Consider the following 23,440-nt stretch of genomic DNA (forward strand, 5'->3'; position numbering starts at 1 on the left):
CAATCCATCAGAGCAGAGCCCACATCAGTTCCTTTATTGGAGTCCATTTTTAACCCAGCAAAAACATGTCAGACGTAATTTTTACAAGAGCTTCACTGAAGAAGAATAATTAGGTTTTCTTTTCTAGGGGTAATATTTTTGAACATATAAAGAATGTCCTGTATGGTGACTGCTGGAGGAAAATCTATTTCAGCCAACTGCAAATCACAGAAAGTGCCCCCCTCAGAACTAGATCTTCTAAGAACCTGAATAAATGTGGATAAAAAATGGATTATAAAAAATTCCCAGATTATGGAACACATTTTTTCAATTTCTTATGTGTATTTATATATACAGACAAATATTGGTATTTCTAAATCCAAACAACAAATGAAATCAAAGACACAATAAAAAAATCCACAGAGCAGGAAATCTCACCACGTTTTCACAGCTGAAAATACAGAGTTTTACTTAAATACAAAATAAGTTTTATGTAACTTATCTAAATACTGGTTTTCCTCTCACAGATAGTCCTCAGCTCTTTACATGATCAGTAACAAAAGTTAATTAATATCACACAAAGGAACTGTCACTAGCTTTCAGATAAGGCTGTTGTCATTACACAAAGGGGCAGATTAATGACTTAGACATGATTTTTGCATTTTTCTCTTGCACAGTAAGGGCTAATAAGTTGTCAAAATTAAAATTTAAAAAAAAAAAGTCATTGTCAAAAGTGTATCATAAATATTAATATTGGTGATCCCAATAATGAGTGAGGCAAATAATCATCCCCCCTCCAGGGATTTGTTCTATTGCACTACCAGACAATTAACCTGACTTTCACTTGGGGTTAATGTGATGAAATAAACAGGTCTGTTAATGCCTTTTTAAAACACCAAGTAAATGTCTTTCTGAGGTTGATAATGGGCTGTACTGACCATCTCATATCATCCATCAGCTTGAATGTAGCCTATAATTTGTGTGTGTTTATGATTTTATACGGAATTAAACTCCTAAAGTTACTCCAGGTGTTCATTACAAACACACACACACACACATATATATATAACACAAGTTTTAACATGCTTAAAATTAAAAGCAAATCTTGATGGTTGAATACAGAAATGTATTCATGCACTCCCCTCAATATCATTCTCCTGGCCTATTATTCCCAACTCAAAAACTGCATATCTTAGCTAATTTTTAGATAAATTTTATTTTTCCTGTTCCTACACAAGTTATTTCTTGTGGGTGCATGAATACTTTTTAAATATTACTCCAATGTTTTGGAAAGAAAAATTGCACAAATTTGAAATGCAAGATTTAGGACTAAACTCTGGTCTTCTAAGGTAACAAATGACAGCCCTCTGCTGGTTAATAATTGTGTACCCACAAGAAGCACATTTCTGAAGAGCTTTACATTAATACTATATTTAGCCAAAGTGAAAATATATAAATATATATATAGTACAAAATAAAATTATATGATAGAGATGCCTGAAATATTTTAGCTGGACCATTAGAAAACACATTATTTCTAATCCATATAGGAAACAGTAAGTCAAGGAAATGGCTGGTACGTGTATGTAATGCTGGCAGCTGTACATCCTCACTTACAAAAACATCAAAGCCTAAAAGAAAACCCTCTGCAGCTGCCGACAGGTGACAGTGCGAAACAAAGAACTGAAACTACTTATTTGAATGTATTTGACAGTTGACTGTCAAATTTTACTGGCATTTTACTCATAGAATATTGAGAGAAGCAACTGGAATCAACACCCAGTGTAAATAGGTCCCTTCCAACCCAAACCCTTCTGTGATTTTATGATTCTGTGATGCTCAGCTGAATTGCAGGGGAACTCTGAGCAGCGTCCTTCATCTCCAGCTGTCTCTGGAAGCTGGTCCAAGGAGTCCCTCACCCCCACAGGCACAAACAAAACAAATAAACCCCTTGGGGACCAAGGAAACAGTGAGGTACTGATGGATTGTGTAGGAATGTGGGATAAGTTCAGACAAGTGTGGGTTTGCTGCTTAACAAATAGGCTTACAAGTGCCAGGTAAGAAGTAACAGAGTCACAGAAAATCCTGAGGCAGACAGGACCCACAGGACAACCCCAAATCTCACCGTGTCCCTAAGAGCACTGTCCAAGCACTCCTTGAGCTCTGGCAGCCTCGGTGCCACGGCCACTACCCTGGGGAGCCTGTTCAGTGCCAACCACCCTCTGGGACAATGAACCTTTTCCTAAGATCCAACCTAAACCTCCCCTGACACAACTTCGGGCCATTCCCTCTGGCCATGATAAACACATAATGAGGAGTAGATCGGCTGCCTCCCACTGACACTCGGCGCTCACACCGCCCACACGAGGAGGATCGGGGGTGCAGCTCCTGAGGGGAGCAGGCGGGGCCCGTCCCCACATCACCTTCCACGCCGGGGGCTCGGGATCCTCCAGTCCTTCCTGTCCCTGCAGTCCCTGCAGTCCCTGCTGTCCCATCTGTCCCTCCTGTCCATCTGTCCCTGCAGTCTCTACCGCCTGTCCTGTCCCTGCTGTCCCATCTCTCCCTCCTGTCCCCGCTGTCCCTCAGCCGCCGCTGGAGGACCGCTCTCACGAGCCCGCCAGGGGGCGCCTCCTCCCCCTCTGTGGGCGCGGGCGCGCGGGCGCGGCGATGGCGGCGCTGCTGGAGCACGAGAGCCAGATCTTCCTGGACCTGTTCCACCGGGACGGGCTCGTGGTGTGCGCCCGCGGGCTCGGCATCGACCGCCTGCTGCTGCGCTTCCTGCGCCTCTACTGCGAGCCCGCCAGCCTCGTGCTCGTGCTCAACACCGGCCCCGCCGAGGAGGTGAGGGGGCTGTCAGTGCCCGGCCCGGCCCGGCACTGCCCCGGGCGGGAGCGGCGCCTCGGGCCGGGGGCGGGCCGGGGGTGGGTGTGCGGGATCCGGGGCCGGGCAGGGCGCTGTCACAGAATCACTGAATGGGTCAGGCTGGAAGGGACCACAGCGGGTCATCTGGCCCTGCTTCCTGCTCCTGCTCCAGCAGGGTCATCCCAGAGCACACGGCACAGGATTGTGTCTAGACGGTTCTGGGATGTGTCCTCACCCTCTCTGGGCAATCTGTTCCAGTGCTCGGTCACTGCAGAGTGAAGAAGTTCTTCCTCATGCTCAGGTGGAACTTCCTGAGCATCAGTTCCTGCCCCTTCCCTCTTGTCCCATTGCCGGGCACCCCCGAGCAGAGCCCGGTCCATCCTCTGGCCCCTCCCATCCTCTTTGTCACCCTCTGTTGGACCCATTCCAGGAGCTCCTTGTCTCTCTTGTCCTGAGGATCTCAGATCTGGGCACAGCGCTCCAGACGGGCCTCAACAGGGCTGAGTAGAGGGGTAGGATCACCTCCCTCGATCTGCTGGCAACGCTCTTCCTAATGCACCCCAGGACACTGCTGGCCTTCTTGGCCACAAGGGCACTGCTGGCTCAGGGACAGTTGGTTGTCCCCAGGACCCTGGGTCCCGGGGGGAACTGTCAGACCGAGCACACTCGGGATCACACTAGCTCAATTCCCACTCCTGCTGCACTATAAAGCCCTAAAAACAATACTGAGCCAAAACAAGCAGATGTACATAATTGTAAGTAACCACTGAGCAGAAAGGGATGAAACTTGCTGACAAGTTTGTCCCTGCTTGTACAAAAAATAGCTGCTCTTTTTTTCCTGGAACTAGGGAGATTTCCCACCACCAGGGAGGTGAGGTCCTGTGGGCTTTTTATAGTGACCATAGGGGAATAAATATCACAGCTCTAGTTTATAAGATTAAGCTTCATGTATAGGACTTACCTGCTGTACATGTCTGATAGCAGGTGAGGGCACTAAAAGATGAGCTCTTCCCAATTCTCTGTTCTTAAAGCAGTATTAAAATTGCATGTTCTCTGAAAATAAGCTATGGAAACACAGGAAAGTGTAAGCTCCTTTGAGTGTCAGTTGATCATATTTACTTAAGTATTTTCTAGCTACTACTGACAGTACGTAATTTTAAATCACCCAGATGAGTTTGAAACTGAACAAAGTATATCAAAGAAGAAACAAAATCATGATAATTGTGATTTCCTTTAGTATCTTATACTATCATATTTTGGTTTGGACTGCTCCTCAAAATTAGCAGGGTATGTATAATAAAGGTGTTTATTGCATCCCTTTCATTAGTTACCACGTTTATGTCTTTGTTTTTATTGCATTTGGTTTAGGAGTATTTTATTGATCAGCTGAGGTCAGATGGAGTTGTTCACCTTCCTCGGCGTGTTACCAATGAAATTGCAAATAATACTCGGTATGAATTTTACACACAAGGAGGAGTCATCTTTGCAACGAGTCGGATCCTTGTGGTGGATTTCCTTACTGACAGAATTCCTGCCAACCTCATTACTGGTAAGAGTTTAATGAAATGAAGGTAGAAGTGTTCTGTTTGAACATACATAAAGCTTAATTCTATATGAAGAGTTCTACTAACCAGTATTGAAGAACTTTTCCTTTCTTCCTACCAAGACTGAGGTAAAAAGAGCAAATATGTAGTTCTTTCCTATTTTTTATAGTTTTCTTTGCTCCAAACTTGCTTGTCTTATTTAATCACACCATTTGAGAACATTCACATTATTTTTACAGAGCTGTAACAGGTTGTGCATTGCCACCAGAGGTCAGTGCCAGCTGTGATAGACCCTCTGCTTCACTTCCAGCTTCCCCAACAGCTGGTTCCATGTGCCTGACCTGTGTGACTGTACAGCAAAACCAACAAAAACCTATAACAGTGTTTCTTGAGGAGCTAACACAGAAGAAGTATTTCTAGGTGTTATAAATGTCGTTTATAAAATCAGTGTAGAATCACATGCGAATTAACATCTGATGAACTCAGAAAGTCCAGCTAAATGGAAATAAGAAATTATCACTGCACTAATGAAGAGTTAGTCCTGGTAGTTTTAGCCAGGTAAAAATGATGTACTTGACAGCACAGTAAAATCTGTGATGTCTGATGTCCTTTGTTTCCATTTCAGAAAAGCATTTATGATTCCACTGGAAGCTGTGAACAGATAAGAGTCACCACACAGGCCTCTCTTCAGCAGGGGAGAGGGAAGAAATGCAGTGTGCTATTTAACACGATTAAGTGGGAGGGAAAAATAAGCCTGGGTCTTGGCTGAGTGAACTGTGAATCCCAGAAGTATTTGTCTTGAACATCTAATTAAATTAAATTGTTGTTTCATTTCTCTTTACTAAAATGTGCTTGATAAATCTTTTATTCCTAATACACCCATAGCCCTGAATAAAACTGGGGGTGTACTCACACAGTTGGTAGTACTTGCTGTCCTTAAGTGTGAAGATGACTTATCAGAAGGAGGAGAAAAGCAAAATAAATGTTTTCAGAAGTTCTTTGAATATGTAAACACTTGAACTGTTACCAATGAAACATACTTGGCAAGAGTAATTCCAGAATTTCTCTAACAAAAAAATGCAAATATCACAGGCTTGAAAGCATCAAACTTGCTCTGTTGTAACAGTGTGTTCTGTCGTGCATTTGCTTTTCCTCCTTTTAAAAGGCTCAGGTTCCAAGTTATGCCTCAGGAGTAAAGAATTTTCTAAGCTGATAAGTCCTGCCACTCAAGCACAAGATTTTTTAATTTTTTTTTTTTTATTAAAGATGCATCATGAACACAGTTCTGTTATTTGGCAGTTCTGTGGTACTGAAACTGAGGAGTCACCTGTGCAAACCCCAGAAAGTTTGTTCAACACTCATTTTAGAAGATTTAAATTCCTATAATCCAAAGAACATTAGAAGAATGAGACAGCTATGAGGAAAATTGGATACAAAGTTGGACCTTTCTTAACTTCTAACTTGAAAATGTTTTATTTTGCCAGGCATTTTGGTGTACAAGGCACACAGAATCATCGAGTCGTGCCAGGAAGCATTTATCCTGCGACTGTACCGCCAGAAGAACAAGCAAGGCTTCATTAAAGCTTTTACAGACAATGCAGTTGCATTTAACACTGGCTTTTGCCACGTGGAAAGAGTGATGAAAAACCTTTTTGTCAGTAAGCTTTATCTGTGGCCAAGGTGAGGCACTTCTTTACTTCACTGGAGAGTTAAACTTAAAAGAAAGATGAAGGGTGTTAGATTCATTCCTCAGAAAACAGAGTGTATGCAGTCACACTGCTTATCAATGTTCCCTCTAATATCCCCAAACAAATTTTATTCAGGTTTTGACTGCAGTGGTCTTGAAGGTGCTAAACATCTGTAAGTATTTTTGAAAATAGACTCAAATTAACTCTCTAAGGGGCTGAACTTTATGTCAGAGCTGTCCTTTTAACCAACAGTAATCACAGCAGGAAGTGACACTCTTAATAGCTCAAGAAAAAAATTCAGTGACTAAACAGAGTATTTAAGCCATCAGGGAACAAGAATACAGTCTCTCAGTTCTCCAGGGAGGTGTTTGTTTCCAGCTGGGATGAAACTCCATGGATCTCTTTCTACATGTCAGATTTATTTAATCTTCTTTTACATGGATGTTGTGTATGAAGAGTATTTCTTGATGACTGATAAAAACCGAATTGCCAAGTCTGTGGCACGTGTTAAATCATTCAGAAGCAGAGCCACAAATGGAACTGGACCCTTTATCTGCTGACTCCATTGCCTTGGGCAGGAGCTCTTCCCATTTGTTCCAGGCTAGAATGTGTTTCACTCCATCTTAATGAACTGTCACTCTGCCTGAGCCTCCCTGTTAGGGAAAGGCAGTGACGTGTCTGTGCCTGTGCAGCTGAGGGGCTGCAGGGGAGGCTTCCCACAAGGACCTGCTGCTCATCCTTGCGAGCTGGGAATGTCGCAGAACCTGCTGGTGCAGTGTTTGATTTCAGAGAATTCATGAACCTGTTCCAGTTTCCCCCTTCTGAGATTTTTTGGGTTTACTTTAGTATTTGTTCTGTGAAATGATGATGCAGAATCTAGTGCAGTAATTTTCCATGGCTCATTCACCAGCCCTATAGGCTCACATGACTAGAATGCCTACAGTCATCATTGTGGAACAGATGGTTTTCTGGGGCTGTTCATGAGATTGCAGTCTTCACATCAGTGAAATCTGATTTACTTTGGAATTAACTTACTTGTTCGCATTTAAAACGATGGTAATTGTAGTTTATACAAACTTTTGAGTGATTGTGGATCAAGAAAACTTTCCATGTAAATCTTAATCAGCTGTTTTCCTCTTAGATTTCATATAGCAGTGAACTCATTTTTAGAGAAGCATAAACCTGAAGTGGTGGAAATACATGTGGCAATGACCCCTGCTATGCTTGCTATCCAGACATCAATCCTGGACATTTTGAATGCCTGTCTGAGAGAACTCAAACGTTATAATCCAGTTCTTGAAGTAGAAGATCTCTCTTTAGAAAATGCTATTGGAAAACCTTTTGACAAGGTAACATTTGGATTGTTCTGCAGTGTCTTAGCAGGATGGAGATCTTTAAACTGCCATGCAAACAGAAATGTTATTTGTACAATAAATAACCTTCAGCTGAGTTTTCTCCCATGACATGTTTATTACTGGCACCAGTTGATGTAACAGTGATGTGCCTGTTGCCAGTAGGGTTTTTGGTGTGTAGGTATTACTGTTCTTCCTTCCTTTCCCAAATCTCTACAGCAGGAACATCCTGATTCATGGTTTTCTTTCTAATTTGTGTTTTTCATTTCCTCTAGTAGGAGAAGCACAAGTGTATAATAGACAGTATGCACATGCATGCATCTGCTGCATCTTTAATCATTGTATATGGCAACAGTTGTGTGTTCATTGCTGTTTGTGGCAGATGTGCAATGTTTGCCATAGATGTGCTTTCTTTGAGGTGAAATCATAAACATCAACCAAAATAGTGAAACTAAATACAGCAGGCCAATGCCAGTAAATTAAGGGTGGGGGGAAGTATTTTACCAATATTTTATTGTTAGATGGAGAGGAAAAAGGGTACTGAAAGCATTAATTGATATACATCTGCTAATTGCTGAAATATTTTACATAAGGCATCTACATTATGTTAGCTTTGCTAAAAAATGATAACTTATATTAAAAAAAAAACACCTTACCATCAGATCTTTAATTTGATATCCTTATTAACTTCAGGAAACTAGTGGCATCCTCTATAAAGGAAAAAAATGTGCATTTTTAGCGTGGTTAGTGTACTATATATTTGACATCCTGAACTTTCCAATTTATGTTTCTAGACAATACGTCACTATTTAGATCCTCTGTGGCATCAGCTTGGAGCTAAGACAAAATCCTTGGTCCAGGATTTGAAGATACTCCGTACTTTGCTCCTGTACCTCACTCAGTACGATTGTGTCACCTTCCTCAATCTCCTGGAGTCACTGAAAGCAAGTGAAAAAGCTTTTGGTGAGAATTCAGGTAAACACCGAAGATCCATACAAGTCAATGCATGAAACAGTGGAATATTGATGTTTTTAATTAGCATTCCCAAACATTTGAAGGTACCTAATTAGGTTTTACATAACCAGCCATAAGGACGTAGGTTTTTATTGACAGATAATGCTTTCATCTTCCCACTGAACTGCTGTTACTTAACAGGGGCAGATTTGCATCACATTTGTCTCTTATTAAGCTGGTGATTGCACAGCAAGCAGGTGGCACAGGTATTCCAGATGAGAGATTTGGGGCTTGTACTGCAAAGGGTTGAAACCCATCCACACTGCAGACATCAAACTACCACTGCCTCCTTGTCCTTTCCCCTCAGGTTGGCTGTTCCTTGACGCCAGTACCTCGATGTTTGTCAACGCTCGGGCCCGAGTTTATCGCATTGCAGACGAGAAACTGAGCCAGAAGGGCAAAGGCTCTGAGAAACAGGATGTGAAGAAGGAAAATGGTACTGATCATTCCTAATATTAACCTGGGGAGTGTCACACGATTTCACGGGCTTTGCATGGTATTACTGGGTCTCTGGTTCCCTGGGTGAACTTGCACAGCTCAGGATCTCAGTCTGTTAGCTGGGATAAGCTGAGACAATCTTAGTTCAAAAAGCATATAATAAACAGCATACAAGAGTCATGAAATAAGGGGTTCTCCTAAGCTTGCTCAGCTGATCACTGGAGAGCTTTTGTGGAATTCTTGTATTACACTGGTGTTTAGCTTGATCTTTATTATTTTACATGAATGGGTAGGAGGCTGGGGTTGCTTTTATTAAAATATACCCAGGGGTTTCAGAATTGAAGTGAATATTTCAACTTTTTGCTTCACTAAAGCACTTACCTCCATTTTTAAAGTTAAGAGTGTTCTCCAACCCAGTAGCATAACACATTGCATATGTAGGCTGTTGAATATCATATTTGCCAACAGCCATCATGCTATTGACATCTCACCACTAATTTAAAGTCTGAGGGATATTTTGGCTCTAAGAGCTGCTATGTTCAATCTTACTTTGTTTCAGAACTGAAAAGGGAATTGGTTCTCGAAAGTAACCCAAAATGGGAAGCTTTGAGAGAAGTACTGAAGGAGATTGAAAATGAGAATAAGAACAGTGACGACCTTGGTGGTCCAGGTGAGAGTTTTCACAGTACTGCTGGTTTGCACTTCTGCTTGTCTTTGGAGAGAGGGAACTTAACTTTTATTGCAGTTTTATCAAAGAGCTAGTTTAAATTTAACAATTTGTGGACTTAAGATGAGTATGTTTACTCTGTACATAAACTCTGTAAAATTAGATAGTTTTACATAAACTCATGTTTAAATCTGGCTCTCAAAGAGAAATGCTGTTGGTTACTATGCAATACTGTTTAGGAAAGAACCTGTATTATACTGAAAAAATATTTTAACTTACATTTCAATATTATACTTATACCTTATTCCCAAGCCCAATAAAACTGATGTGGAAATGTATAATAATCAAGGTACCATTCACTCATTTCTGAAGTTCAGGTTCAAAAAAAAGTGCCCTTTCTAACTCACACGTTCTTCTCCCGCACCTGAAAATTTGCCTCTGCAGGAGATGGATATAAATGGGGTAGAGATTAGAAGGCAGGGTAGAGAGTCTAACTGCTTTGCTGCCTTTCCTATTTTAGGGCTGTTCATCCCCTTAAATTTCAGCAAGTTTTATTTTAGGACATAGTAAGGGTAAAAATGTGCTCTTTTCTCCCACCCACAGTGTTCTGACTGCATAAGAACTGGCTCTCTCACCTAGTGTTGTAGGAGTTTATCTGAGTCAGCTTGTGGAGAATTGTTATTCAAGACCACAAATGTCAATAATAATGTGTGAAATATCTATTTTTTTGACTTTCTGTCACAGCTGACAAAGGCTGAAAATTAGAATGGTCTAAATTAAGTTCTCTCTTATTCCACATCTTAAAAGCAAGCAGTTGTGAGTACATTTCAATACACACTATGTTTCAGATGGTCAGAAGGAAAGCCTCACAAATTTAGACGTTGTGAGAATAAGGAATGCTGAACTTCCATTAATCTCCTCTAATCTTGTTGGTACAAAACGCCCATGCAATTTAGATTTCTCTCCAACTCCAGAGCAACTGTGACAACCAAATAGAAAAGTCTTTGGCAGGCATTGCTCCCAGGCTCAGTAAAAGCAATTTGCTCAGGAGATGCCTTGTAGGTGGAGGAGAAGCACAGCATTACAGGCTGTAAAGATGCTGTTGTTTCTCGACTGCAGGGCAAGTGCTCATTTGTGCCAGCGATGACCGAGCCTGTGCGCAGCTCAGGGAGTACATTATTGCTGGACCAGAAGCTTTTTTAACAAGGCTCTATAACAAAACCTTTGGGAAGGATGAGAAAGCTGGAGAAGTATGGATTACAGACAGAAAAGCCATCAAGTCCAAAGGAAATGCCAAACCAGACCCAGGGCCTCAAGCCAAAAAAGCCAAACTCGCAGCTTCTTCAAAACAAAAGAAACACAAGAAGCAGCAAGAGCGGACGATAATCCAAATGATAGGGAAGAGCGAGGAGGAAAAGAGAGAGGAGTTAGAGGTGGAAGAGACCAAAGAAGTAAACAGTAGCCAAGAAAGCAGCGCTGAAGAGGCCATTCCTGAAGATTTTGACGTGAACTTGCCCTCAGATTGTTACTATGGGATTTTCAAGGACCCTCTCACCATCATCCACCCGCTGCAGAGCTGTGGTGATCCCTACGCCCTCAGCCGTGTCCTGCACGAAGTGGAGCCCAGATATGTGGTGTTGTATGATGCAGAACTAACCTTTGTCCGCCAGCTGGAGATCTACAAGGCCAGCAGGCCTGGGAAACCTCTGAGGCAAGTCCACTTGGCAATTCTAGTCTTAAAAAATAAAAAGTGCGCTGTCAGCAGTCAAGGCAGAATGTGCAGCTGTTCATTTTCTTTAGCTACCCTTTCATTCCTGTTTAGCCCTCTTCCTAACTGTAAACAAAAGCAAAATGTCTGGAGTAACGAGAAGATAATTTTTGCTTTCCAGAGGGTATTTAGTCCCTCTCAAAGTTCATTCCATCTTCTTCAAGACCCTTGCTTCAATGATCTTAAGGGCAGTAGAGCATTCTGAGGTGATGTAGCCTCGTTTTAAACCATTTCTATGGGTATGACTTTTACACAATAAGATGCATTTTGGATTTAATTCATGTTCACATTTCCTGATGTTGATCATGCTGAAGACCAGTAATTCAGAAACTGCAACAGAAAAACAAGTATAGGAAAACGCAGTAAAAAAAATGAGAAGTATTTGCAGTTACACTTTGTTCTAGCTGACAGAAAGATCGCCACTCTGTGTATAGATATTTGATACACAAACTCACTCAAACTAATTAAAAATATAGAAAACTTTAATATACTATTATTGACTAACTTGTCAGGCTTCTAATCTTAAATGCTGGTTGTGGCTGTTTTTAAGTTAATATGAAGTTTGTGAGGTGTTTTTTTTCTCTTTCATACTTACAGAGTTTATTTCCTCATATATGGGGGCTCCACAGAAGAGCAGCGTTATCTCACAGCTCTGAGGAAGGAGAAGGAAGCCTTTGAAAAACTCATTCGGTAACACAATTAGTTTGAACACCTCCATTATTAGTGTTCCATGTAATTCCCTTACATGCTTATATTTTAAATAGAATGAACTTCTTAACTGTGTGAAGGCTTTAAATAAACTTTTAATTCAACTGTTTTTCAGGTGTTAAGAGAACAAAAAGTCAAAACCCATTTTATTTAATTATTTTAGCGGGATTTCATATTAAACTTCTAAGGCTGAACAGCACCACTTGGATTTCTCCCTGACTGTCTGTGAATTTCATTTTTGTAATTGTGCTTTTGTCTGCAAGTAACATTTCTTGTAAGATAATTCCTAAGGCTTTTATAACCTAATTCAGTTGGGTAAATTATTTCCTTAGACTGTATAAGACAGTATTTTTATTGACAGTGTCTTCTCATCAGGTTATGGTTCTGTCTCTAGTTATTTTACATCTGGAGGAAGAGTGTTGAACTATTTCGGTCTGTTTTTCTCATACATTTGCAGTTCTTAGTGTGTGTGTGTTTGTGGTTCCTCAGGGAGAAGGCCAGCATGGTTGTTCCTGAAGAAAGAGAAGGAAGAGATGAAACAAACCTGGACTTGCTGAGGGACGCCAGACCCCCCGGCGTGGCTGCAGACACTCGCAAAGCAGGTGAGCGGGGCCTGAGCTCTGGCTGAGCTCTGAGCTCCTGCAGAGCCCATCACCACTGCACTGAAATCCCAGCCAGGCACCAGGGTCAGAGACACCTCCACGGGCTCTGCAGTCTTCATGGCAAAGGAACAGTATTTCCCACGACAGTGAATTGTGCTTTGCTCTGACAATGCAGACTAATGAAGGGGTTTACCACTGGGACAATTTGGATAGTTTCTGGGCAGCTTGTTGGATATAAGACTCTCTTGTGCTGTTTGTAGGGAGAGAAATTAAAACATAGAAACTGAAGTCTGCAGATAGTCAAAGGAAGCCAAGTTGTCCTTGAGCTAGTAAATGTTGGGGACATCTTTTCATCTTGGCAGAACAGATTGCCTGGGTAAACAACTGCAGATTGTGTTTTAGATCACTTTCTTTGTAATAAAACATCCTTTTTCTTTTTTTGCAGTTCTAACCACATTTTTGTTCCTTTCCTCTGACATCTATACTGTGCCTTTATCTTCACAGCTCTGCCCGCTTTTCTTTGCTGTCATTTCTGTAATCCTGCTCTCTTTTACCATGTGCTCTCTGATCTTTGCTTTTATGTCTTTTGTGGCCTTGGTGCTGCAGTCTCTTTATGTAGACTTGTCTTTTTGCAGACCTGTAGAAGCCAACACAAAAGTCCTGCAATAAAATGCCATATTTTCTGTGGGAAACAGCTGGAAATAAAAAGGATTGGCTTTGTTATCTTGTTTTGCAGGCAACTTTTAAAAGATTTTCCTGATTTATTTAAATAACTTTTATCTATAGTTGAATGTGTTTCATTGTCACATGCACAAAGCTTACAGCAGGTAGCATGGCATTCTGTGAAACTGCAGACTGTACTCCATAAACTACAATACATAATTGGGTTACTGAAAATTAAACTAAGTCTGGATTTATTAAACTGCTGAATTGGAGGTATAATATGGAATGTGAAGTCCATCCAGTACAGAAGCATTGGCAGCACACCTGAAAGCTCTGCAGCTGGAGCTGCAGGTCACAAGTATGGGGATAACTGTGTTTATTCTGGTTTTAGGGGGACAGGAGCAGAAGGATGTTCAGCAAACTATCATCGTGGATATGCGGGAATTCCGGAGTGAGCTTCCATCGCTGATTCATCGCCGTGGGATTGACATTGAGCCTGTTACTCTGGAAGTTGGGGATTATATCTTGACTCCTGATATCTGCGTGGAGCGGAAGAGCATCAGCGACCTGATTGGTTCCCTGAACAACGGCAGGCTGTATTCCCAGTGCGTTGCCATGTGCCGCTACTACAAGCGACCGGTCCTCCTGATTGAGTTCGATCCCAACAAATCGTTCTCCCTGATCCCACGAGGCTCCCTGCAGCAGGAAATTTCCAGTAATGACGTTACTTCTAAGCTGACCCTCCTGACGCTGCATTTCCCGAAGCTGCGGATCCTGTGGTGTCCCTCTCCCCACGCCACTGCTGAGCTGTTCGAGGAGCTGAAACAGAACCACCCCCAGCCCGACGCAGAGACGGCGATGGCCGTGACCGCGGACTCGGAAACCCTGCCCGAGTCGGACAAGTACAACCCCGGGCCCCAGGACTTCCTCCTGAAAATGCCAGGTGTCAATGCCAAGAACTGCCGGGCCCTGATGAACCACGTGAGGAGCATCGCAGAGCTGGTGACGCTGTCCAAGGACGAGCTCGCCAGCATTCTGGGGAATGCTGCCAATGCCACACAGCTCTTCGACTTCATTCACCTCACCTACGGAGAGGCACTGGCCAAAGGGAAAAGCAAAAGGTGACTAATGCCACTGTTCAACACGGAGCACAGATAAGCTCTTCTGGCACAGGACTTTGGCAAAGACATGAAATATTTTGATAAATGCCCCCTCTCAGATAACCAGCTCGCTCTTGCTAATGCTGTTCCATCAGGTTGAAAATGTGAGTTAATTATTACTGAAGGCAAGTTTCAAAAGGAATAAGTATTTCTAATAGAGAAATGTGAATTGTTTTTATTCGTTCTAAAGCACTTTAACCAATTCTATAATGAATTACTGAATTACCACTGAATTAACTAAATTAAGTTTTTCACCAATTCCACAAGAATGAAGGGCTCAGAATAATTGATAAAGGTGTTTTCTTATGAAAGGTATGATGTCTTGTAAATGTCTTGTTTTGATTAGTTTGTGTGACCTGCTGCACGATACATCACCTTGCTTTTGCCATTTTTAATGTCTTGCTCTCTGGAAACTGCCAGGTTTTGATTGACAGTGATGAGTTATATCATGGTCTTTGCCCAGGTTTTTTTTTAGGAGAATATACTTGGACTCAATCCTAAATTTTAGAGTTACCGTCATAAGCCTTTGTCACAGTAAGAGACAGTTGTCTGCTGGGCTCTACATTCGACTTGCTTACTTTACTGCAGGTTATATTTTTTGCCATTCCAAAGTCAGTACAGGTCTGTCTTGCTAGATTTTCCAGAGTGCATTCCTTTGGGCTGGACTGGACAGAGATGCTGAATTCTCAGTGTGCCTTACTTATACTTTGAAGATGCTTTTATTTTTTTAATCAGTTTTGATAGCTCTTTCACGTCATTCACTGGAAAGTGAAAAATCCGGGGATACCACTGGCACTGTTCTTTTATACCAGACCACATTTCCTCTTGTAAAATGCAATAGTTTTCTAAGCAAGGTTTTCCAAAAGTGTGGACAGTTCTTTCAATATTGACTTCTTTCTGTGTCCAATTGCAGTTGCATTTTAATGTCTCAACTTGTCCATTGTCACCTAGAAGATAAAACTTTCAGCACTCTGTGCAGCATAAAAGAGGGAAAAGTTATTCTTCTCTTGATAGTTTGTCAGTGTGTTCATTGTTAAATTATATATTCTGCACTGAACTTTGATACTGGGTAACAAACTGCCATTGCCAAAAGGGTTGGTCCAGTGTCATTCCGTGGGTTTGTATTTACATTTGCTATTTACAAACCTTTATCTATGATTTGTACATGTATTTATACGATTCTAATGGGAACAACAGATCAAAAGTATCTCCTTCATGAAAGGAGAAAATATTTTTTATGTTCAGGTTCAGTAAAAACTGTTCTCTGCACTTTCAGGTTTGTTTACTGTGCATTTTAAGTGTGAACTATGAATTGTTAACTTATATTCTAGGGCTGAGCTGTGACAAATTTCCCAAGTGAATTCTGCAGATGCAAATTTCAGCATTAAATACATCCATAACAAGATTAAAATTTGTTAATTATCTTGTTTCTCGTTTGGCTGTGTTGATATCAGAACATTTTTATTTTTAGTGTGTGGTTTTATATTGCCCTATATCCTAATTTATTTAATATAAAAAGAAGAAGCTTTTCTTGAGACTTTTGCTTATTCAAACCAATACTGTCGGGTTGAGAATACCCAGAAAATGGTGCTAAGAGAGCAGAAGATCAGAGTAAGTTCCTAAGTGCCCTGAGTGTGTTAGAAAGGGCAGGTGACCAGCCTTTGGGAACAGACATTGGGAGCTGCAGGAATGGTGGGTTTGGGTTTTTTCACAGGTACTGCCTCGGCTCTGCCAGGTTTGGGGGGTTTGCACGGATTTGTATGGGGTGAAAATGAAGGGTGTATGAAGAGGTGATAAAGTTGTAGCTTTGTGTTGGATGTTAGATAAAGTTACATAATGCAATTAAATAATTATTTGCTAAATATTTTGATTAAATTGCCTTTTGCTTATATATGTGGAAATTTTGTACAGCTTTTTCCTTTTCTGTCTCTGTGCAGGATTTGTCTTTTCCTTTCAAAAGCCACGAGTAACATTGTTGCGTGTTATTACTGCTCCTCTGTGCTCTGGCATTTGTCTGCCTTGGGTTCAGCTGCCAGTTGTGTGTTCTTGTGGAGCAGCAGGTCCAGGCTGTGCACCAAGGTGGAACAGGACTTGTGTCCTGACAGCACTTAAACCTTAAAGAACCCAGCCAGGGCTCTGCCGGGCTGGAGTCCCAGCACACGGCTGGGTGACTGATGGAAATCCTGGCCTTGGGCTGTTCTTGAGCTCATTTTCAACAGTCATGGAGTATTGTTGTGTCTTGTCATTGCTTGGTGTTTTAAGCCTGTAATTTTTTATTAAAAAAGGTCAACTAAACCCTGCTGTTTTCAGCCTGTGAGTGTCTCAGGTTCTTTCTTATCCCCAAACCAAGACTCTGTTTCCAGGTCACTCAGTATGTGAAGCCTGGGGGGTTCTCATGCTATTGGGAACTAAGTTTCCAGCTGCACCTGCAAAAGAGCCCTTTTGCTGGCCATGTCACTGTGCAGTCCCAAACCAAAACTAACTCTGCTTTCAAAATTACTTCTTCTGCATGAACGTGTAAAGTCGGGCGTTTCTAGGCCAGATTGATTCCTTTCAAAACTTAGACGTAAACCAGTTAAACTGAAATCCACGCTGCTTATAAAATGTGCAGCTACACCGTAACAAACAGTGATTCTTTCAGAAAGTAGAGAAGTTTAAATGTGCAGATTGTTGTAGTTGTGAGGCTTTCTCATTTGCAGAGTGATAGTACAACCACAAATAACATAATTTTAAAATATAAAACCACTTGTCTCTAAAGCTTTCCTTAGTCATCCAGAATTCCAATTCTATTAGTGTAGAACAGAATCCAAAAGCAAACATCTGCCAAAAAACCTGTTATTAAACAGATACATTTATATGCCAAACAGCATAAAAAAATGTAACTGAGGGTCATTAAAGAAACGTGTCCTGTGTGGGCTCAGGAATAGACACTCTGTAGTTTGGGCCCCAGGAGGAGTGAGGTCTGCAATCCTTTCATAAGGACTGGTTTAGGATAAGGTTCTCCTTAGCCCTTATTCCAAGATAACCTAAATTAAATTATTATTCAGATGATCTGTTTTCTAAAATAACATGATTTTAAGAAATGCAAGTAGGGTCATATAAAGATCAGAAACCATTGCTGCAGCATTTTGTAACACTTTATATCTTGTTTCACATGTTCATTCTTTCTTGACATAAAAGAATTTTGGATATTTGCAGAATCAAACTAAGAATAAAGCCTTTATGTGCTTCATATGAAATGGTTAATATCTGCTTAACTGTGAGGTACCTTCTTGCACTGAAAATACACTCACCAACAGTATATGTACTAATTTTTCTTAAATTGCAAGGTTTTTTCACCAAAGTTATCAATTTTTGTCTATAGTCATCCTCTCAAAGCTTCCTCTCAGTATTTCTAATACCCAGTTCCACAGTGGGCTGGCAGCCGAGGCAACAAGAAGACATAACTGATAGACCTATTTGTCAATAATATTTCTTGCTTCTTTTATTTCCAGTGCATTCCAAGTTCAGCTTGAAGGCACGAGAAATAATATCCCTCAGCTACAAGATGAGGGGGGAAGAATTAAACACCAAGAATCTTTCTCGATGTTTATCAATCAAAAATGACTTAGCTGTGACAACAGCAGCTTTGGTGAGGTTAGTAATGTGTAAATATTCCATCCCCTGTAATCTGGAGTGCTCGTTTGTTTATTTTAAATCAAGGTTGAAGCTCTAACGTGTGAAAGGTGGTGTGATTCACGTGGTACAGGATGATGCCAAAGCCTCTAAGTAATAAAAACCTTTCAATGTTCCCACTCCTCACCAGCCACTAGAAATGGGATCAGAGGAGGTCACTGTGAACCCTGATCCAGAGTGTAGCTGAGAGGTAATTCAGAGGTGATTTGGAGCTGCTCTCCTCCCCTTGGCTCCAGAGCAAACACTGGCATTGTCCATCAAAAATGATACTAAAGAAGAGGGAACTGAGAGGATCGCTTTAGCACTATTATCTTCCCCTGTATTTTATTCTTGCAATCAGCCAGCAGGTTCGGGGTGGCAATTTACTCCAAAGGCCAGAGAATGTTCATGACTGACCAAGTGTTTTGATAAGGCTGTACAAGGAAATATTCAAGGGTTTTAAAGTTTTGGTGCCATTTCTTGTTTTGAGAACGAAATGTTAGGAGTTCATCTCCCAGACTTCAATACAAACAGGAGGACCATTTTTCTCCTTGAGTTTTGATGTGTATTTTCCAAGTTTCTCTGCAATAAATAAAGAAGAAGAAATATTTTCAACCACGGCCTTGAAAATAGGGAAGAACAGTTCAGCTTGGCCAGCCAGTACTTAGCTGAGTGATGAATTCTTCAGTCTTACTGAACTTAGTCAGGGTAACCAGGGCTGCTACACTGCTATGGTGATTTGTTGTCTAAACAGAAGATGTTGCTGCAATATATCAAAATGGGCTAATTTTGGTGTGATTTTTCTTTTAAAGCATAGCAAAATTATCTTGATCCACAACTGCTATAAAGCAGTCTTCCTAGGAATGTTAGATCAGGATTAAATGGATACTATTCTCTCAGCTTGCTTTTTACCTTGTATTTGTTTGTAAGAGCTTCCCTCTGTAAATAAATGCCTTTCATTTCCAGGGTTCTCTGTCCCTCAGTGTTATTTCTTTTTTCTTTCACCTTAATCATCTCCTATCAAAAAGCACCAGACTGTAGTTATTAAACTGACATTGATATTAAATACAGTGGTTGGGGGGTTTTTTGTCAGCCCCAGCACCTCCTTAGGGATCCCTGACATATTTCTAGTGGCTTGAATAAATCATTCATTACTCCCCAAACCGAGGAATTTCCGCTGATACCTACCAGGAATCTCTGATTTCCTTTCCTTATCAGCTTGGCTGTGTAACATCACACTTGGGCACTGGCACATGCACACCCAGACACAGAACCTGCTGGGCTGGGTAACGTGAGCCTGCACATCCTCAGTGTCCAAGTCTCTGGAAATGGCCCTGGAAAAGTAAGCTAAGCCCTTCCCCCTTTCTATATATAAAACTGTTTGTTTAATTGGTGGAGTGCCCCAAGAATAAATAATGAGCTAATTCTGAAGATCATTCCCAGAACAGCCAGCTAGGATTGTTTCTGCAAGTCAGAACTTTCTCCTCGCCTTTGTTTGGTTTTTTTAATCATCTTAAGGTGAGCAGGTTTATCTAAATGCAGTTTTAGGAACAGTGCGATATTTCAAGAATTAAGCATTCTGCACATAAATGAGGTTTTGGAGAGATTGTTTACTGAATGTAAAAGTAGTTGAAAGTTCAAATTCTAAAACTGGATCAAGGATTTTAACCAGATTAAAGATGAAGTTTCTTCCATGCAAAAAATAAGGAAAAAAAATAAATAAAGAAAAAAGCTTTCAAGTACTTTCAATCGATTAGGGAAGAGTATCATCAGATTTTTTTCTAGACCATGGTTACCTTGCTTAATAACAGTTAAAAACGATGAACTTAACTACAAATTTATCTTAAAAGAAAAAAAAATTAAAAATACTTAAACAGGTATAGTAATTACTTTTTCAACTTTTTCATTAAATCTTAAGCTGTAATAGGTTATAAAGGCTTAATAATAATTTTTTTAATCCCTTTTTATGTATTTTGCTTTGTTTCTTTTCATGTACCAGCACCATACATGACTCCATGTCTCAGTGTGCACTAACAAACAGATGAGGTACAAAGCAGCTCTCAGAGTTCAGAGGGAAGTAGAAGGACTGTCCAGTAGCAGAGTAGGCTTGCACATGGACTTGTTGGTGATTTCTTATATTAATACAGTAATTGTCCTGTGTAATGACTGTGGACATAAGTGGAACTCATTTACCTTGACCCACTGTGGTTGAAGGAATACAACCTCTAGTCAAATACGAAGACTCTATAAGGAGAGTGCTGTGTCTCTTTGCTAGGTTATAAAATTAAGAGCTTTAGTTCTGTCCTGCACTTGGTGATGTATTTATTTTATCTCACAAATGGGAGCCAAAAAAACTAAAGGCAAAGGGATATGCCTGAGCTGACAGAGCAGGTGACAAAGTGTGAAATTGTAACTCACCACTGACTCACAGATCAGTTTACCCCCTCAAAGTCTTGTCTCTCCTATCCTTCCATATGCTTTTTCAGTTCTGATATGCTGTTGTTTATCACCAGTTGAAGGTAAAAGTCTTCATTTCAGTAAGTGTCTGGTGATCCTCTGAGTTTCCCTTTATTCCTTGGACTGATGCACACATTCACCCCAGGCCACGTGCAGACATCTTCTGCCACCTCCAGTACAGCTTTGGGACCCACATGACACCTATCCTAGGGCATGAACTCACCAGCAAAACCTGGCTAGAAGCCACTTTAATCTTGCCTTCTGGGTCATCTCAAACTCCCCTGTGAGAGAGGGAAGCTGGGGATTAACATGGAGCCAAGAACCAAGAAGTGACTCTTTTGCTGCTAGACTTTCTCAGTTCAAGTCCTTGTTCAAAGAGTGAGTTTCAAATACTACAGAGAAATCCAGGCTGGCAGGCAGGACCCAGTTCAGACCTAGAAAATCTGGATTTCTGAGCAGCTGTAATTAGCTTGACCCTTATTTTTAGGGCCACACTGCTTAAACTGGCAGATTTCAAAATGGGCCCCAGGCCAAATCAGTTATGATCTGGTTTTATTTATCTGAAAGGCTCATGTGGACCTAATTTACTATTGTGTGTTAAGAAATAATGAGTAAGTAAAAGGGATTATGAACACATGTTTGGCCTGGAGAGGAAGGGAAAATGCAGCCATAACTTCAATTCTGAAATGTCTTACTTTATCACAAGCTTAAGTTTCAAAGCTGACATGGGGATTTTGGTACATAATGCCTCATTTTCAACTAATTGCATCTTAACTGAACATCGAAACCTTCAATTTGGAAGCTCAAATTAGCAGCTCTGTGATGGTGCTTTTTTCCCAGTTGTGTGTAGATGCCAGTTGGAGGATCTAGGCATCTTATAAGTACTGTATAAAATAGACTGAGATAGAAATTAGAACTCTTTAATCAACTTTAGCCAAGGAAGAGGGGAAACTGTGGGGAAGCACGGTGGTTAAACTTACCTCTGTAACTGTGTTTATCAACATCTGCCCTGCCTTTCAAGCCATCTGTTAACATGGGGAGAGCAAAAAAATATTTGCTAACACTGAAGAATTTCCCATAGATACAAAAGATTAATTCGTTTATATTAAAATAGCATTGAAATATCTAAATGGTTTCCAAACACAGCACACACAGCTGGGACTCATGGTAACAAGCACAGCACTCCACAATATACTCATGTATCAGACTACTTGCTCAGCAACACTATCCCAGTTTTTATAACTACAAATCCACCTGAGTGCCCAGGCCTAAAAACCTTAATATGGCCCTGCACAATCTCCAGGATAGATCCCTCACTGGAACCAGTATCTGACCACCAACAGCTCACCCTGTGCACTACCTGTCCGTGCTGTCACCCCACACACGGTTCAGAAATCCACAGACTGATGGAGCCTGGGAACACATCATCTAGGCTTCCCTGGGCATCCTCCTTTCTGTCCAGTCTGTCCAGGCAGATTGTGCAGCACGGCTCCTCATATGTACATTTATTGAAAGTCAGCAGCAGCACCTTCATTATACTACTTTTCATCCTGAATCTCTTCAGATAGAGTCATGGAGCAGATGTGTGTACAGGCCGCACTTCTCCCAGCTGCATTTTTCTGGAGCTCTGTAAAGCACAAAATCACCTGTCTCTGCTACTCATTATTATGCTAGTTGGGAAGAAAAGAAAAAAAACACAAGAAAACTTAAAGGCCACTGTATGCATTGCTGTAAATAATTATGCCATGTGATGTAAAGCATATCTTTCTTACAAACCAGGCACCAAGATGATCTTTCTTTCAGAAGGTTTAAATACTAAATATTCCTTACTTTTATTAGTGCCTATTTACACACTGGGAAACACTGTTCTACTTTCTTTATAAAAAGGATTATCCTTTCTGTTTGTTTAAATGGATTTATATGCCCCTAAGGCATACAAAGAGGAAGGAAGCAGCTTCAAAGCTTTGAAAACTCAAGCCTTTAAACGTGTTTTTATGAAGTAATGAGCATAATCAATATATGGTGATAGGCTTTACAAAAAAACTTCATATGAACTGTTGGTTTATTGTCTTATAATCTGCTGGTCCTGATCAATATGTTGAATAATTCACCCTGAAGTTTCCTCACTGCTATATTAAGAGAAAAGCAAGGATTTTTCCTTGAAAGTGCCTTGCTTTAGGGCCAACAAGAAACAAAGAAAATGTAACTGTTTTAAATAATTCATGGGCTACATTGTGTCAAAACTGCATTTTAAGAGTTTAAACTCGCCCAGGGAACGGCACAAATGTCCCTGGTGGCATAAACCAGCTAAAGATGAATGCAAATCACTGCTTCCTTAAGTATTTATGCAAATTAATTTTTCAGTTGGGCATGAGATGTTTACACTTTAGGCCCACCAAGTTGATTGATGACTTGGTCAGCATTAAGTCTTGGTTCACAGGGAAAGCATCTGCAGATAAATAAATGAAACACTACTTGCCAATTTATAATACAGTATTTGTGCTTCTACCCTGCGCGTGCTGAATGATGGCAGTGGCACGTGAATCGAATGGGAACTTTACAGCTTCCCAAATGCCACAATCTGCCAAGATTTCATTAGAAATATCATCAAATAAAGTTTTCAATCTGGAATCTGAGTAATTTCCTAAGGAAATCGAACTTAGACAGAAAAACCACCTTGTGCTCTTTGAAAGCCAGAAAAAAGACAAACTCTTGGTGACCGAGGCGCGAGGAGGGGTTGCAGAGGAGGAGCTCCACCAAGGGCTGGGCGTGGATGGTGCTGCAGAGACAGGAGGGTGAGCTGAGTGAGACACCTCTGCACACACTGCACAGGCTGGGGCTGTCCCTCCTCCCTTCCTGGGACACCTTGGTTCCACACAGACAG

General features: G+C 41.0%; 1 protein-coding gene and 2 long non-coding RNA genes across 3 annotated transcripts in view; 1 reads left to right on the forward strand and 2 right to left on the reverse strand.

Moving 5' to 3' along the window:
- Window positions 1–8,170, reverse strand: part of LOC114058277 — an 11,746-nt gene extending 3,576 nt beyond the window's left edge. Inside the window, exons 1-2 of the long non-coding RNA XR_003571406.1 lie at window positions 8,082–8,170; window positions 3,803–3,894 (exon numbers count right to left, since the gene is read on the reverse strand). This is a non-coding gene — a long non-coding RNA (uncharacterized LOC114058277). The remainder of the gene's footprint in view (window positions 1–3,802; window positions 3,895–8,081) is intronic.
- ERCC4 (ERCC excision repair 4, endonuclease catalytic subunit) lies at window positions 2,641–15,856 on the forward strand. The gene is made up of 11 exons (XM_027885472.1): window positions 2,641–2,820; window positions 4,210–4,390; window positions 5,870–6,065; window positions 7,215–7,422; window positions 8,220–8,400; window positions 8,747–8,875; window positions 9,437–9,547; window positions 10,664–11,255; window positions 11,910–12,002; window positions 12,510–12,622; window positions 13,677–15,856. The coding sequence occupies exons 1-11, from the start codon at window positions 2,647–2,649 to the stop codon at window positions 14,408–14,410; spliced, it is 2,712 nt and encodes a 903-aa protein (XP_027741273.1). The 5' UTR covers window positions 2,641–2,646; the 3' UTR covers window positions 14,411–15,856.
- LOC114058276 overlaps window positions 11,456–23,440 on the reverse strand; it is an 18,656-nt gene continuing 6,671 nt past the window's right edge. Inside the window, exon 3 of the long non-coding RNA XR_003571405.1 lies at window positions 11,456–11,642. This is a non-coding gene — a long non-coding RNA (uncharacterized LOC114058276). The remainder of the gene's footprint in view (window positions 11,643–23,440) is intronic.

The sequence above is a fragment of the Empidonax traillii genome, unplaced genomic scaffold, assembly GCF_003031625.1.
Source record: "Empidonax traillii isolate 1590-97213 ecotype Southwest subspecies unplaced genomic scaffold, ASM303162v1 scaffold166:size2381449, whole genome shotgun sequence".
Taxonomy (NCBI): Eukaryota; Metazoa; Chordata; class Aves; order Passeriformes; family Tyrannidae; genus Empidonax; species Empidonax traillii.

What these genes read in the sequence shown, in the direction of transcription:
- ERCC4 (XM_027885472.1), top strand. Translation starts at nt 2,647, where the DNA reads ATGGCGGCGCTGCTGGAGCACGAGAGCCAGATCTTCCTGGACCTGTTC. An exon ending in GCCTTTGAAAAACTCATTCG is followed by an intron (nt 12,003 to 12,509) that starts GTAACACAATTA and finishes GTGGTTCCTCAG; the next exon opens with GGAGAAGGCCAGCATGGTTG. An exon ending in TGCAGACACTCGCAAAGCAG is followed by an intron (nt 12,623 to 13,676) that starts GTGAGCGGGGCC and finishes TTCTGGTTTTAG; the next exon opens with GGGGACAGGAGCAGAAGGAT.